The sequence below is a fragment of the Cyprinodon tularosa genome, unplaced genomic scaffold (assembly GCF_016077235.1).
Source record: "Cyprinodon tularosa strain WSP-4 unplaced genomic scaffold, ASM1607723v1 ctg526, whole genome shotgun sequence".
In the NCBI taxonomy this organism is placed as follows: Eukaryota; Metazoa; Chordata; class Actinopteri; order Cyprinodontiformes; family Cyprinodontidae; genus Cyprinodon; species Cyprinodon tularosa.
Genome location: NW_024039259.1, coordinates 838,889 through 855,306, shown reverse-complemented (window position 1 = coordinate 855,306; position 16,418 = coordinate 838,889). Strand labels below are relative to the sequence as shown.

The 16,418-nt window shown below is 36.4% G+C and overlaps 1 protein-coding gene across 1 annotated transcript in view; it reads right to left on the bottom strand.

Moving 5' to 3' along the window:
• Positions 1–4,938: 4,938 nt before the first annotated feature.
• Positions 4,939–16,418, bottom strand: part of gtf3c2 (general transcription factor IIIC, polypeptide 2, beta) — a 44,977-nt gene continuing 33,497 nt past the window's right edge. The window contains exons 16-20 of the mRNA XM_038304126.1: positions 14,108–14,186; positions 12,048–12,176; positions 11,715–11,960; positions 8,961–9,065; positions 4,939–5,695 (exon numbers count right to left, since the gene is read on the bottom strand). Of these exons, the coding sequence (XP_038160054.1) occupies positions 5,501–5,695; positions 8,961–9,065; positions 11,715–11,960; positions 12,048–12,176; positions 14,108–14,186 (754 nt within the window). The 3' untranslated portion in view covers positions 4,939–5,500. The remainder of the gene's footprint in view (positions 5,696–8,960; positions 9,066–11,714; positions 11,961–12,047; positions 12,177–14,107; positions 14,187–16,418) is intronic.

The following is a 16,418-nucleotide window of genomic DNA, read 5'->3' as shown; positions in this document are numbered from 1 at the left end:
GGCTAGAAAGCTGGTACTACTTTTTAATGTCATCGCTACAAATAGAAACATTTAAAATATAAGTGGAACCTTGCAGAACTGCAGAGTTGGCCAAAGTTGAAAATGTGTAATATAATCCCAATCATAGAGACTTGGCATCAACTTATCTACTGTAGAGAAAAAAAAGAATGAGTGAGCAGAAGTTTGTTTTTATGATTTAAAATAGTCCCAAAGCAGTTTTGGGTTGTAGAATAGCTTCAGAAACGGAAGAATTTTGTGCCAAACAAGCACAAACGTGGACTAAACACTGAAATCAGTTGGAAAAAACTGTTTTTCCATTCATTGGACCGTTGCTACTTTTATGTTACTAATATAATAAGCCACACAAAGTGCTGATTATACCAAAAGAGGAAGAAATAGAGCCATTATTTGCAAAACAAGCTTTGAAGTTCACTGATTCTATTACTTATATGAAAAAGGAAATTTAATTTGCACAAATGGACCTTAGAACATTCAGATAATAAACCTAAGATGTTAATATGAAGCACCTGCAGATTTAAACATGGATGAATTTAAAAATTTGACCACCAGAGATTTACACGTTTACCAAAACTCTTATCCTAACATGTTTTTTCTTTGTAATTTGAAAAGATCCACAAAGCAAATCCAAATTTCAGGTTTGTTTATATTTGTCATCCTAATGGCAGTGGTGAAAACAGGCCTCCATAGTTTTCTCAGGTGGACGAAAAAGCTGAAACTAAATCTCTTGCGTCTCTGTAGTATCCACAGGTGGTTAGTGTCACATGAAGAAAGAAACCCTCCTGAGATCAATCACTGTGAAAAAAATCAACATGTAAAAAGTTTGTAGGAAATAGAAAAGTCTGGAAAGAGGACCTGTTTTATGAAATCTCTAATATGCGCACCGCTGGAACCAGTCCCCAGAACTTGATGTATAAGATCAGTTTGTGGGGAATCATCATGTAAATTTGTTAAGAAAAAGAATAAAGACCATTTAGAAATTGTAAGCTATTTTCTGAGACAGAATGATTTAGAATTAAGGTTTTTAGATGTCTTTATTGTCTAACATTTCCCTTGAATATCTGCAAATATCAAGTTTCAGGACTTGATCTTGATTATTTCTTTGTTTTATAAAACAATTTTGTATTTCAGTATGAGCCTAATTTTCTTGAATTTGTTCAAAATTTAAAAAAAAGTTTCAAGATTTGATGAGTTGCTCAAATTTAACAAAAAACTGAAGCAATTAAGTCTATTTTATTTTAGTGAATACCATTAGAAGCATGTCTTTGTTTTTTGCATCTCAGATGATTTTTCACCAAATAATCCAAAGCAAACTGAAATATAAAAAAACCCAACACGAAGGATGAATAAAACTGTCAGACTGAACAACGATCCAGACGACTCTAACATTCGGTCCGATGGAACCGTCAAGTCAGAGGGCAGAAATGATTTAGTTCTGCAAACGGACGATTAGTTTCAGCGTGGCGCCGTCATCCATCTCTCACTGCTGCAGGATTCATCCGTTTAGAGAATGTTCCTTCATTCTGCGAGCTTGTATCTGCCCTTTGTCATCAATCCATTTCTGCAAGTCACGCAACAGTCATTTAATATTTAACTAGTGCTATTCAGAATTGAAAGAATAGAAAAGGGGAACTTCCTCAATTATTTCTGCATATCTAAATCCAAACCATGATCAACGCCATAGTGAGCTGAACTCACCTAAATGCTTGCAGAAGTTTTGACGAAGCTGAAGGTGATTTACAACAAGGAGACGCTTAAACAGTCTAATTAGTCCCAAAATTATGTGTTATTTCACATGATTAAACAGCTCAGCTGGACTGTTGCATTACAGCTCATGGTTTAACGGCCCTTCGACAGAAAAATGAAAGTAATAAAATTATAGTTAAATTTGAATAAGCCATTATTCTTAAAACATAATGACCAGGCACCAAAAAAGCAATAAAAAATTTACACAGTCTTTTAAATCTCAAGATATCTAAAATATCTCAAGTTTATTTTATTGGGATAATGCGTATATACTTAGCTAATACTGTTTGAGACTTTGGATAAAAAAAGTATTTAAATCCACATTATTTGTCACTCTAAAAATGTTATTAATCAAGCAAACATAATCATCCATCCATCCATCTTCTTCCTCTTATCCGGGGTCGGGTCACAGGGGTAGCAGCTTCAGTAGGGAGGCCCAGACGTCCCTCTCTTCAGCCACTTGGGCCAGCTCCTCCGGGGGAATCCCAAGGCGCACTCAGGCCAGCCAAGAAACATAGTCCCTCCAGCGTCTTCTCGGTCTCCCCCTGGGCCTCCTCCTTGTGGGACGTGCCCGGAACACCTCACCTTTGGAGATGTCAAGAAAGCAACCTAACCAGATGCCTGAGCCACCTCAACTGGCTCCTCTCGATGTGGAGGAGCAGTAGCTCTACAGCTGAGCCCCTCACCCCATCTCTAAGGAAGAGCCCAGACACACTACAGAGAAAACAAATTTTGGGCGATTGTCATCCACTCTCGCCTCCTTGCCACCGAGCTGCTTTTTAACCACCTTGACGACCTCAGAACCAGAGATGGGAGACCCTGACTCAGAACCCCCAGGCTCTGCTTCCTTAATGGAAGACATGTTGGTGGGATTAAGGAGGTCTTTGAAGTACTCCGCCCACCGACACCCAACGTCCCGAATCGAGGTCAGCAGCAGACCACCCCCACTATAATTAGTGTTGGTACTGCACTGTTCCCCCTCCTGAGACGCCGGATTGTGGACAGATAATCATGTTATTTTTAACTGAGTGGGTTAAATCATACATCTTTTAATTCTTTTTTTTATTTTTATAACAGTGTCCTGTCTGGCAATGTGGCAATAAGAATAATTGTCTTGATGCCAAAAAGAGCCCAACAGATTTTACTTTCACAAGTGTAGCAGTACGGCAATTGCCATATTGCTCCACTTGTTTCATGCATATAAATTGCTTTATTATAATTATGCAGGGAGTTTTACAGTTTATATGGACACTGCAATGTAAATAGAGCAGAAAAACAGAAGAAAAAGGAAAAAAGAAAAAAAAAGAGAAAAGATGAAAGAAAGAGAAGATAGAAAGGAGACAATGACAAAACATTTTCAGTCTGCTTCATCACCTGCTACATCTTTTAATTCAAGCAACTCAACTGGGCATTTAATTTATTATTAGAGTATGCAGTTGTTGTTTTTAATGCAGTGTTTTCATCTTTTGTTGCAAACTTTTCCTTTGCTGCAGAAAAAAATAAAGAATTATTCTATACTTCAAGTTTATTCTTATACAAATAATATACAAAAATTAAAAAGATAGTGGATGACTCTGGAGAATAGCACTTACAACTTATTTTTAAGTATTAGCTTGTTGAACCTAGAATAGTGTAGATAATTTGGCCTACTTAAAAATAAGAACCCCCCCCCCCCCTCAAAACAGGATTTCAAAATAAACTCTTTAACTAAATGGAAAGGAAAATTATCCCCTTATAAACATCAATTTGTTAAAAAACATAATCATGCTAGTCATGATTTGCACTAATGCTGTTCATTTAAAAAAAGCAATTCCCCTTTTTTCCCCTGATTAGTTTGAGCATACTCAGCATATGGCTGATGTTAAGTGTTGCACATTTGGAATATTGTTGGCATTGATTTCAAACGTTTGCATGGTTGTTCGCCGTTATTAAAGTATACTGAGATTTCTCTTGTTCAACTGCCAATCAGTTTTTCCCTAAAATCCTTAAAATATACTCTTTTATTTAAAAGAAAATATGTGTATGTTTTTTTTTTAAGTCTATGTTCTAAACAGCAACCAAGAATTAAAAAGTCTACAATTTCATAAAAACCAATGTCTAAAAGTTTGATATTCATGCGTGGTCAAGGTTCTGGTGCAGCTTTAATGTCTGAAAAGGTTTAAGAAATAAAAAAGCACTTTTTGCCGTGAAAGTTTAACGTGTTTTTGTGCCGTTGCTGTTTGTGGCGATTCTGCTCCACCTGCGTGTTGTAAATATGTCCAAAAAATGAGTTTTCAGTGTATGAGCTGTGTATACATGTGTAAATACATTTGTGTTTCCTGTACAATCAACCTTCATAAAATGACATAAAAATATGTAATATCTGTGAAATTTGCCGTCTCATTTTTATGTGCAAGAAGGAATCTTGCAAAGTGGAATAAAAGAATAAAAGAAGAAGAAAAATCTCAATTCTGTTTGTTTTTCCTTCTAAAAAAGATGATTTAGTCTTTTTTATATATATAAAAAAAACTTTATTGTGAGTAACATTTCAAAAATACCAATGAAAAAGAGGTTTTCTGGGTTTATAATTATAAATAAAATAATGTTGAAACATGTCAGACAATCTCAGCAATCTGTCCGTGACATAACTTAAAACTTTAAAATCTGTAACTGAATTTAGAGGCAAGTGATTCCGAAAATAAGACTCAATTAATCCCTTTTTATAGACTATAACTATTTACAATAGATCTTACAAAAGAAAAAATCCAAAGACAGAAATTATAAATTAGCAAAATATACAACCAGCATATATATATATATATATATATATATATATATATATAGTATATATAGATATAGGTAGATATAGATATATAGATTTATCTATATATATATATATATATATAGAGATATAGTATATTTATATATATATATATATATATATATATATATATATATATATAAATATATAGTATATATAGATATAGGTAGATATAGATATATAGATTTATCTATATATATATATATATATATATATAGATATAGTATATTTATATATATATATCTTTTATTAATTAATTGAGTCTTATATATATATATATATATATATATATATATATATATATAAATATATATCTATATCTATATATATATATATATCTATATAGATATAGATATATAGATATATATAGATATATATAGAGAGAGAGAATTTCAAGTATTTCACCAAACAGGCCTGAGTTTCTGTGTTGCACAAACCAGATTATCAACACTGAAGTGGAAAATGTGAAGACTTCTAATATTCAGAACAAAAAATAAACAAAACAAAAACAATATCCAAGGGCAAAGCACATATTATTGCTAAAAATAAAGTGGATAAAAAGGCACAATTTTCTAAAATAAAAATCATTCTGACGAAAATCTGCTTTACTGTTAAGATTCCAGAGATGAGCAGTTTTTGCTGTTCAAGGACCATAATCATGCGTACCATATGGATTTAAGGTGGTATCTGCTGTTAAAAGCTGTGGACATAATGCATATTCCAGCACACCTGTGGTGTCTGCGCGTTTCAAAACATGGCTCCTCTTCTTTCATTTCCCCACGTTGACCTTTAAGCGCTACCATGCAGTCATGTTCTGAAGTGGCTTGAAACAACATAGTTCTGCAAACATAACATTCATATCTGCTTTTAGAACGGGATAAGGTTTATTTAAAGGTTTTGTATTTTTCTTGATTGTTGAGTGAGGTAGAGCTCCGGCTATAGCTGCTCCTTCTTGACCCCATCGCCTTGGTTCTGTCCTGAGAAGAGCGTTCTGAAGTGGACCTGATGATTACGAGTCATTTTCTCGAATTGGGGGGTGATAAAAGTCCTCACGCAGTGAAGTCTTACCAGACCTGACTGACCCCCGGAGGCGACCCAGACGTTGTTGCTCATGTTCGGGTTGAAGCGTGCCTAAACGGAAGAGCAAAGACCCTGGTTAAAAATACATCCACAATGGAAGGACACAGGGGTTTGATGCTGCTGGAAGTCCAGCTTTTCAGAGGAGACAGAAAAAAAAACACTTATAGGGAACAAATTACACACAAAATCAATGCTTAATGTGGCCCACATAGCCAAACTAGACCTATTTTACTTATACTTTAATTATCATGCTTAACAGTGTGGGGGGAAAAAATATGGTGCAAAAAAACGCATTGACATGGAAACAATAAATATATATGGAGAAATGATGCCGTGTTTTGGTTTGGTGTTGCCAGTTTGATGCAGAGTCAAACTTGTCAGGGTGCTGCAGAATTTGTCCTCCAGCAACCTGACAACAATGGAAAACAGGATTTTATTTAAGAACATTAAACTTCCATTATTTATTTACCTTTCTTTCTTGTAGGGTTGTCAGAATAATATTGTTTCAAACTCAATATAAACACAGAGGAAAAAGTTTGACACTTGATAAAAGATGAAGAGCAATTAAAGATATAAGAAATATTTGTATTTAAATGAGAAACACCTTTTTCAATCTTAATTTTATTTATCTTAACAGCATCCTACGTGATAAATTTGCACACATAAATACACACAGTACAGTTTATTATATTTTAAGGCTGTCTGATGCATTATTCTTCTAATATTAATTGGAATTATAATAATATTTAACAGCAAAAATATGAAAACAACACTTTATATCTGTAGTTTTGATACCAAACGTGTTTGAGTCTCAATACTTGTGGAAACCTTACTTCTTCGTTTACTAACTATACTTACTATTTCCCTTCCTTCCCTCCTTTCTTTTGAATCTATTTCTTTGCTAACTTACACTTAATTATCTTAATACTATATTGAAACTTCTATTATGTACCTAATTCCTTCAATTCGGATTGACTTGCTGATTTCTTCCCTGACTTGCTCATTTAGTTTCCTTTCTTCCTTAGTTCTTTCCTTGATGTAACTTCTTTCCCTGCTTGCTTTACTACTTGCACCTTTTTCCTTCCAAGCTGACACATCTACTCAGTTTCTTATCTAATGATTGATTAATTGATTAACTTTATTGATCTCATAGTGGAGAAATGAACTTGTTACATCAGCTCAATAGTCAAAGAATAAGACTGAGCCAAAGGAAGAAAAAGGTGCATGAATATACACTCACCGGCCACTTTATTAGGTACACCGTCCAACTGCTCGTTAACACTTATTTTCTAAGCTGCCAATCACATGGCGGCAACTCAGTGCATTTAGGCATGTAGACATGGTCAAGACAATCTCCTGCAGTTCAAACCGAGCATCAGTATGGGGAAGAAAGGTGATTTGAGTGACTTTGAACGTGGCATGATTGTTGGTGCCAGAAGGGCTGGTCTGAGTATTTCAGAAACTGCTGATCTACTGGGATTTTCACGCACAACCATCTCTAGGGTTTACAGAGAATGGTCCGAAAAAGAAAAAACATCCAGTGAGCGGCAGTTCTGTGGGCGGAAATGCCTTGTTGATGCCAGAGGTCAGAGGAGAATGGCCAGACTGGTTCGAGCTGATAGAAGGGCAACAGTGACTCAAATAACCACCCGTTACAACCAAGGTGGGCAGAAGAGCATCTCTGAACGCACAGTACGTCGAACTTTGAGGCAGATGGGCTACAGCAGCAGAAGACCACACCGGGTGCCACTCCTTTCAGCTAAGAACAGGAAACTGAGGCTACAATTTGCACAAGCTCATTGAAATTGGACAATAGAAGATTGGAAAAACGTTGCCTGGTCTGATGAGTCTCGATTTCTGCTGCGACATTCGGATGATAGGGTCAGAATTTGGCGTCTACAACATGAAAGCATGGATCCATCCTGCCTTGTATCAACAGTTCAGGCTGGTGGTGGTGGTGTCATGGTGTGGGGAATATTTTCTTGGCACTCTTTGGGCCCCTTGGTACCAATTGAGCATCGGTGCAACGCCACAGCCTACCTGAGTATTGTTGCTGACCATGTCCATCCCTTTATGACCACAATGAACCCAACTTCTGATGGCTACTTTCAGCAGGATAATGCGCCATGTCATAAAGCTGGAATCATCTCAGACTGGTTTCTTGAACATGACAATGAGTTCACTGTACTCAAATGGCCTCCACAGTCACCAGATCTCAATCCAATAGAGCATCTTTGGGATGTGGTGGAACGGGAGATTCGCATCATGGATGTGCAGCCGACAAATCTGCGGCAACTGTGTGATGCCATCATGTCAATATGGACCAAACTCCCTGAGGAATGCTTCCAGCACCTTGTTGAATCTATGCCACCAAGAATTGAGGCAGTTCTGAAGGCAAAAGGGGGTCCAACCCGTTACTAGCATGGGGTACCTAATAAAGTGGCTGGTTTTGTATAGGATCAGTATACCGGGTTATTGCACAGGGTGTTAACATGGGTATTTATATGGATGGATATTCATATTTATATAATTATTGCACTGGGTGTCAAATATAGAGAAACAGGTTATTGCAAATGGTATCAAATGGTAAATTTCACATTATACATTGCACAAGTTATTGCCGTTGTAGTGTTGCATTGTAGAGTCCCTTTCTTACAGTTTATTTCCTACCTTCTGTGTATGTCTGCCATTCTGATGCTAGACTTTATTCTTTTTTAAGATAAATTCCTCTATAATCATTTTAGCTTCTGTTAGAAAGCACTCATGCCGTTATTCATGAGGACTTTTCTCCTCCCCTTTTTTCACCTCTGAATGAATTAGCTGTCACTCGTAGGAACTCAATAAAACTCCTCACTCAATCTTCTCTAAAAAAGCGCATCGCCTTTCCTCATAAATCCGTTGCTTTTACTTCCTCATCCCTTTTTCTTCTCCATTTATTCTCATCAGACAAAGAAAAAGAATCTAGTCAAAAACTCTTAAAGCCTTTTTTGCTCAAAATTTGACCCATCGAGTGACAGTCGATCACTTCACCCCGAAGGGCAAAGCCACTCCCTCTGCTCTCCCTCTTGAAATTAAACACATCATATCCTCAAATGGCTGCTCTTCATCTCCCCCCCCTCCTTCCTCCTGCTGGGAGTGACATTTTTCTCATTTTCCACATCATTACATCTGGCCTGACTTTATCGCTGCCCATCAGAGGAGGAGGCAGACCTCACCTTTCCCTCTTGTTCTAGACTTTATCTGTTCGTTTACCATTTTTCCTTCCTTGCTTGTGTTTCAGAATATGGCTGAAGTGTGGGAGTGTGTCAAAACGTACCTTGAACAGAGCAGCCAGGGGCATTTCATCTATGCTTTCAGCCCTTAGTTCTGGGCCATCCATGTGTTTCCACAAAGTCCGCTTTTCAAGTCCTGCAAGGCTTTCCTGAAAATAAGCAGGAACAATCATCGGTGTGAGGTATTCAACTAATTCAATTCAATTCAATTCAGTTTATCCATATAGCGGCAATTCACAACACATATAATTTCAAGGCACTTTACAGTTAAACCAGATCATCCAGTCAAATTGATTCAAAGTTTTCTATCCAAGAAAAACCAGTTGATTGCATCGACTCATTGACTCGAAGGCAATCCCTCACAATAAGCATGCTTGTAGTGACAGTGGAGAGGAAAAACTCCCTTTTAACAGGAAGAAACCTCCAGCAGAAGCAGGCTCAGTGTGAGCGGCCATCTGCTGAGGTTAACTGGGGTTCAAGGAGACAGAAGCAGAGATACAAAAAGCAGCTGTAAAAGGCGGCCCGTAGTACCATATTACATGTGGTACTAATTTGGCAGCAACAAAAGTTACCATCATATTTATTCTTTATGATTATTTACTCCAATCTAGTATGTAAAATAAACCGTTATTGTGCGCAGTTTGAATTTTCAGAAGTTTTAGCCTATTTATTTTAAGTGAGGAAGATTAGTTTCAAATATGACTTTAAGGTAAAAGCTAACTGCTGGGAGAATAAATGTCTATAGTGAAGATGAGGGTTGACACACAGATAAGATGGATTATTTGCAGAGATGGGAAGTAACGAGGTACAAATACTTCGTTACTGTACTCAAGTAGATTTCTCTGATATTTTTACTTTACTTTACTACTTATTTTTATGGCGACTTTTTACTTCTACTCCTTACATTTTTACACAAATATCTGTACTTTCTACTCCTTACATTTTAAAAAATTGGCTCGTTACTTTAGTTTTGAATCATTTCAATGGAGTTACCGTTATTATTTTTCACGTCATCAATACCAAATTCAATCTAATTGGATGGAATCTACGTTGCATTTGACGCACCACTACAAGATGAATCAACAGATTCTGCGGTATTCATTGGCGGCAAATCATTGCAGCTTGGTGGCGGTGGCGTTAGCATAGTAGCATGGACGACGAGATGATTGAAAATGAACACAACGGAGATCTAGTCCTATTGGCAGACATCCATTTAAAATGTAGGCAACGGCATGAAAAAAGTGGTTTCTACTTTTACTTTTATACTTTAAGTAAATTTACAAGCCTGTACTTTGTTAATTTTACTTGAGTAAAGAAGTTTAATCAGTACTTCCACTTTTACCAGAGTATTTTTTAACACAAGTATCTGTACTTTTACTCAAGTACGGAAAGTGAGTACTTTTGCCATCTCTGATTATTTGATGGGAAGGTGTCTGGATGAACTGGTACATCGTTACTTGGTTAACGTGGATTATAGTGCAGAATTGATTTTTAATTGATTTGAATTGATTGATTTTGAGTTTATCTAGATTTATATTCAAGCAGAGTTGGGCATGAGACACAATTAATATTATAAGTGTTCTGATGGCATTTTAGTGAAAGGATTTTTATCAAAAACATAATTAATGTGCAGAAATAAGGAAAAGGTTGTATTAACCATACATGTAAACAGAGTTTTTTATTGGGCCCCCCAGTTTTATGGGGCCCTAGGCAACTGCTTGGTATTGCCTAATGGTGCAGAGAATAAGATAGCTAACTGGGGACGAGCATGTAGGACGGCCTTGCATAAACATATGCAACATATATTAGGAGGACCACTTATTTTGATGATCAACCCAGAAATAAAAATCCTCCACGATACCTTTAATACCCCATCTACACTACCCTTGAAAAACCAATCCATGACGAGACCAGTCCGAGCTCGGATCAGTTAACCAGGCCGAGCTCGGTTCTGATGACCGTTTAAACATCTTGCTATTTCGGTTCCTCGACTCCTCGCCTCCTAGTGGCGATCTGTGGTATTACTGCCAGTATTGAAGGAGGAAATCAAGCAGTTGGTGGCGGTAATGCACCAAAAGTTGTTTGCCAACCGCCATAAAACACAAGAAAAAGAAGACGAAGAAAGAGGGAATCAAGCAAATCAAAATGGCGGCGCCCGTCACACTCAGAATGTTATGCTTGATTATTATTGCTGTACTTCGGTGTTTGCGGAGGGTCAGGCGAAGACGGCAACCTTTCGTGGATTTACTTGAGAAAGTAAATTTATAGTTATAGTTGTTCTTCTTCTGTTTTGTGTTGGTTGGCAAGCAACTTCCGGAGGGGCGTTACCGCCAACTACTGGAATGGAGTGTGAATCGCGATGTGCAGCCGGACGGAGATGACGCGTTCTGCTCATGCGCTCTTGTTATCAGATAACCGAGCCGAGCCCACCTCTGGAACTGGTCTGCAGTTATCTCGGTTCAGTTGTGTCTAACTCGGTTCAGTTCAGTTTGCTGTGCATTTACACACGATAAGTTATCTCAGTTACTGAGCTCGGACCGGTCCCGGCACTGTTTTTCAAGGGTAGAGTAAATGGGGTTTGAGACTCAATGATGTTGAATATAAACACACTTTCCAGTAAATGAATCTAAGATAAATCCAACATTACTAAAACTGCTTTTTTTGGATATACATTCAGGAGTAAATTGACATGTTAGATATAAATAGGTAAGAGTTAAGTTATTTATGCTGTGATTTCAACCAATCAATTAATACCAACTCATAAACATCACTTTTGTATTTAAAGACCATAAACCTACCATGTCAAAGTCTTTATAGTGCAGGTAGTATTTTTTGACGGCCTCTTTGTACGTCCCAAACTGTAGCTGAGGACTTGCGTCTGTTCTAACTGTTGCTCCGTCATTTTCCTCCCCGTTTGTTCTTCCAGCTTCTGATTTTTCCGTCTCACCTGTTTCCTGCCCATCACTAACAGCTCCTCCATCTTTCCTGCCTTTATTTTTACCTGCAGTTGCTTCAAAAGGCACCAAAGATGTGAAGTAGGCAGGCTGAGGGGAAATGATTAATGAAAGAGATTTGAAAAATGCTTGAAACTTTGGTAAAATAATAAAAATAATAATTTTCATTTAACTTACAAAACGTCTCAAGTGCGTTCTCTTAATGTAGGTTTGACCGCTGGTAGTTGGCGGTAACATAGAGAGAATCACACCACCGTGCACATCTGAAGACAACACGCTGTTCAGCCAATCAGAGTGAGACAAGGCCTGCAAAAGACACAAACGGATCGACTGTAAAACTTCAGTGAAAACATTCAGAAAAGGAAAAACTTTAAAAGCAATAAATGTTATTAGAAAGTATAAAAAACTGTTCATGGAAACATTCGGCCTACGTTCTGGTTGAGGGGATTTTTTTCACCGAATATTTTTCCTAAAAGTAAACTGAGCATAATGGGAGTAAAATTATTGTTCCTTTTGGAGTCACATGTTAAGAGAAGGGATTGACTAAAATCATTATTTTATGACTACGTTTATCAAAACACTCCAACATATAAGGTCATGTTAATATGTATTTACTGACAGGAATGTGAAATTTAAAAAAGTAAGAAAAAAGACCTAAGTAAAGGTATAGTGGACAGTCTTCTACCATCAGTCCTACATGCCGACCTTTATGACGTGCTCACCTAACCGTGGTTCTTGCTAGCTGAGCACCGCCAGTAATTCTGTGACTATTTTGCGTTGCTTTTAGCCTTTCTGTGTTACTCATTGAATTGTCTGAAAGTACTTTAAATATGAAATTATTACATACTTTTTAGTAAATAAAAGTGCTTTTAATTAAACTGGAGACATCCATGTTTGTCAAAGATCGCTACTGCCACCTACTGGTTTGTGACGTCACGGTGCGGTATCGGCTGATGATCAAGTCCCAGTGCTGTATCTGGTGTTTGTCACAACGCGCTATTATCCAAGTCGTCTTGAAAAACATTGTTCTTCCAAATGTTGGCTACATATTACGTGTTTTTTCTCTGGCTAGAAGTTCGATGGAAAAACCCTTCCTATTCAAGTTGGAAATCCAACGACGTACCAGTCCGTGGAGGATCAGGAATCGGAAAGGTGAAATAACAAATTTTTTTTTCCACTTTTATCCGATGTATTCCAACATCCAACTGCCATGCACTTGGGCATTGTCAGTTTCACTATAGCTCTGGTGAATTTCAATGGTGAAGTCCTCTGGAAATCTTCAATAATTGTTGTTGATTGCAGATGTGTCTAGTAGTTCCCATTGATTTTTCTTGTAAAGCGGGGAGAATGGCGCTAGGCTTACCGCACAGTGACGTCACTGCCGGAAGATGTCAGGAGGGAGGGGCTACTATATTTTGTCGCTTCATTCTGGACAATATTTATGATAAATTTGAACTTTATTTTAAAGATGTTTTATTTGGAATCACAAAATATAAAAAAGAACTTTCTGAACATTTCTTCTTATGTAATCTTCTGTTGCTGTTGGCCAAGTTTTATATCCACAAATGTAAAATTATTGTGACTAAACCCTCCTGTATTTCTTTTTTAAAGGAAACTACTACTTATTTTTCTACATTGTCCTCCTCCAATAACAAAAAAGCTGCTAAAACTATAACTTTATGCTCTAAATTTAAAGTATTTATATAATCCCTTTATATGCTTCTATCTATTATTACTATTTGTACTTTTATTTAATTGCTATTTATTTTTTTATTTTTCTCAAACCCCTGGTGATTGTTCATTGCAAATTGTTTATTTTTCTGTATTGTTAAACGTTTTCTAATAAAGTTTATAAAAAAAAAAAAAAAAAAAAGGTGTTACTATATTTGGGCAAAAATGGCCAAATAAAATAGTTTTTTTTTTTTTACTGATTAATGCTAAATTCATTAAATCACAGCAAATCTGTTAGTTTTAGGTATAAATTATGATCCATTGACTTTTCCATTAACAATGAAATAGACCATAATCCGAGCTGTGCACGAGGTCAAAGGTGCTCATGTAGATTAGATAGGCGCCCCCCTGGGGGGTGGCAGAGCAGGTAGAAGCAATTCTACAAATTCTCCACTATACCTTTAACCAAACATCTTATGATCCTGCTGCAGTGCCTCTACGGACCTAGTAGAGGTCATAGCTGGACACCACAGATTTAGACCAAGAGGTCAGAAGGAACCACTCACCCAAACAGATATACCCCGAGGAATGGGAAAGTAGCTCGGCGCGCAGTGGTTAAGATAATGAACTCCTATTGAATGTTTCCTGAAACAAGAAAAACAAGAAGGAGAAAAAAAAAGAAGAAATCAGAACAAATTCATTAGGACTAAATTAGTTCTGATGTGTGAAAGTTCAAAGTAGGTATTGTACCAGTCACACAGTGTCCAGTTTACCTCTAGCTTCTAAAATGCGGTCTCTAAAATCTTGTGTATCTATTCCAATACATTTTTTAAACATCAATCTTTGTACTAAAATATTGTGTCACGATGTGTGGACTTTAAGATCTAAAGAGAAGCGTCATCTCCTGTTCAGACCCAGTAATTCAGTGAAAGGGTGGAGTCAGAGTAAAAGAATATGCACACCCAGGAGAGGGGAGGGGGTCACTCCAGTAGCTGGAGGTTGGCTGCAATGACTGGGAAGGGCCATTTTGAATGGCTGCTACTGTATATCATCAATCAACACAATTTCAATTTAGTACAAGAGATAGAAAACAGCTGCATTTGGATCTATAAAATCTAAAATATTTCTTTCAGAATGTCAAAGGGACACAAAACATTTCTAAATTTTCAAATTTTTTAGTAGAAGATATGAAGCTTTCTGGTTGCGTTTTTATCCAACTTCTGGAGCAAAAATCTCTCTGTACAGTGAGAGAATAAAACTTTTACTCTCGTCCTTCGTTTCAGTTCACAGCAGTTTTTGATCAGAAGCTGCAACCGTTCAATTTAACTCAAAACACAGTTTCAGTCCTTTTTAGCTTATTTCTTCTAAAATAAACACACTGTGGTTATTTTCAGGTTTATTCAATGATGATTATAAAGTTAATGTATGTGCATATGGAACTTTAAAGAAATTAGATGCTTCACTCTGTTTACTGCAAACTGTCATGCAACAGTGGTAGAAAATTGCTGATGTTTGTGCAAGGATAATCACAGTTATCGAGAGACCACTCTATTCTGTGATTCAATCAGAAGGAGCATTTCCTATGACCTGATCAATTGCCTTGTCAGAAGAACACTATTCTGTAACCCACCCCATGTGTTATGATCTGCTAATAAAAAGGCTTCTGCTGTGGAAACCCACCAGAGAGCAGATGTGGCTGAATGTGGCTCTCTCCCTCTGCAGAGGCCAAAAATCCCTATTCTGTGCAGACTCAGTTTCTCTTTTATGAACCTATATTTTTGAACGTAACAGTTATAATTACACATATTTATTCCATGATATATTTGTAAAGGCATTAAAGCTATAGAATTGAAAAAGATATATCCAAAAATAAGAAAGACGGAGGATAAATGAAAGAGTAATGAATAAATGGATAAAGGAATTAATTATGTCTGGAAATTAAATTTGCTTCCATATTTTGTCTTCATTTTTCTACATTGATCTTTTACTTTTTGTTTTATCTAGGAAGATGCTGTTTTCCATATCAAGCAGGTGATCTTTTCTTTCAATGTAGAAATTGTGAAAATGGATCAAATGTTTATCAATCAAAGAGCAATTTTGTAGGTCTGCCAGTTTTTTTGTTTGACTATATAGGTTTAAACTTTATTTAAAAAGAGTTAGCGTACAGTTTAAATATTTGATACAGAGCACATTACAGCAGATTGCTATTTCACCCTGTATCTTGTTAGCAGGTTATTAAATTGATGAAAGATTATTTTACAAATGAAACAAACAGTTTTAACTTTAAATGTATTAGATTAGTAAAATATATAGTATAGCATTTGTATTTTTAGCAACATCAAGACTTTACTTTGGCTTATATTCCTTTTTTATAATTGGTTTTATGCTTAAACCTTATCTTTACCCCCAACCTGAACTATTACAAGTAATTTCCTAATTCTGACCTGATAGTCAGAACAACGACCCCCATTCAAGAGGGGTGGACCCGTTCATCCGTTTCAATTAGTATCGATCTATTTTACTAACAAAATCTCACAAGAATTTGCAAAATATCACGAGAGGTTGTAACAGAACGATGAAATTTCACGAAATTTTGAAAGTAAAATAGATCGATACCACGTTTTTAAAAATCAATTTGATATCAGCATATTAAAATATATTTGAGTATATTATTTTTCAAAGTGTCAGAAATGGATAAGAAAACTGCTATTTTCAATGACTACTTATTTTTGTCCAGCTTTAACATCAGTATCGATATCGGTTATCGGCTACATGAGTTTTAAAATATCGGCATATCGGATATCGGCCAAAATCCCAATATCGTGCATCCCTATAAAAAAGCTTCCTGGATGGGAAGCAAAACGTTTTCAAACTTGG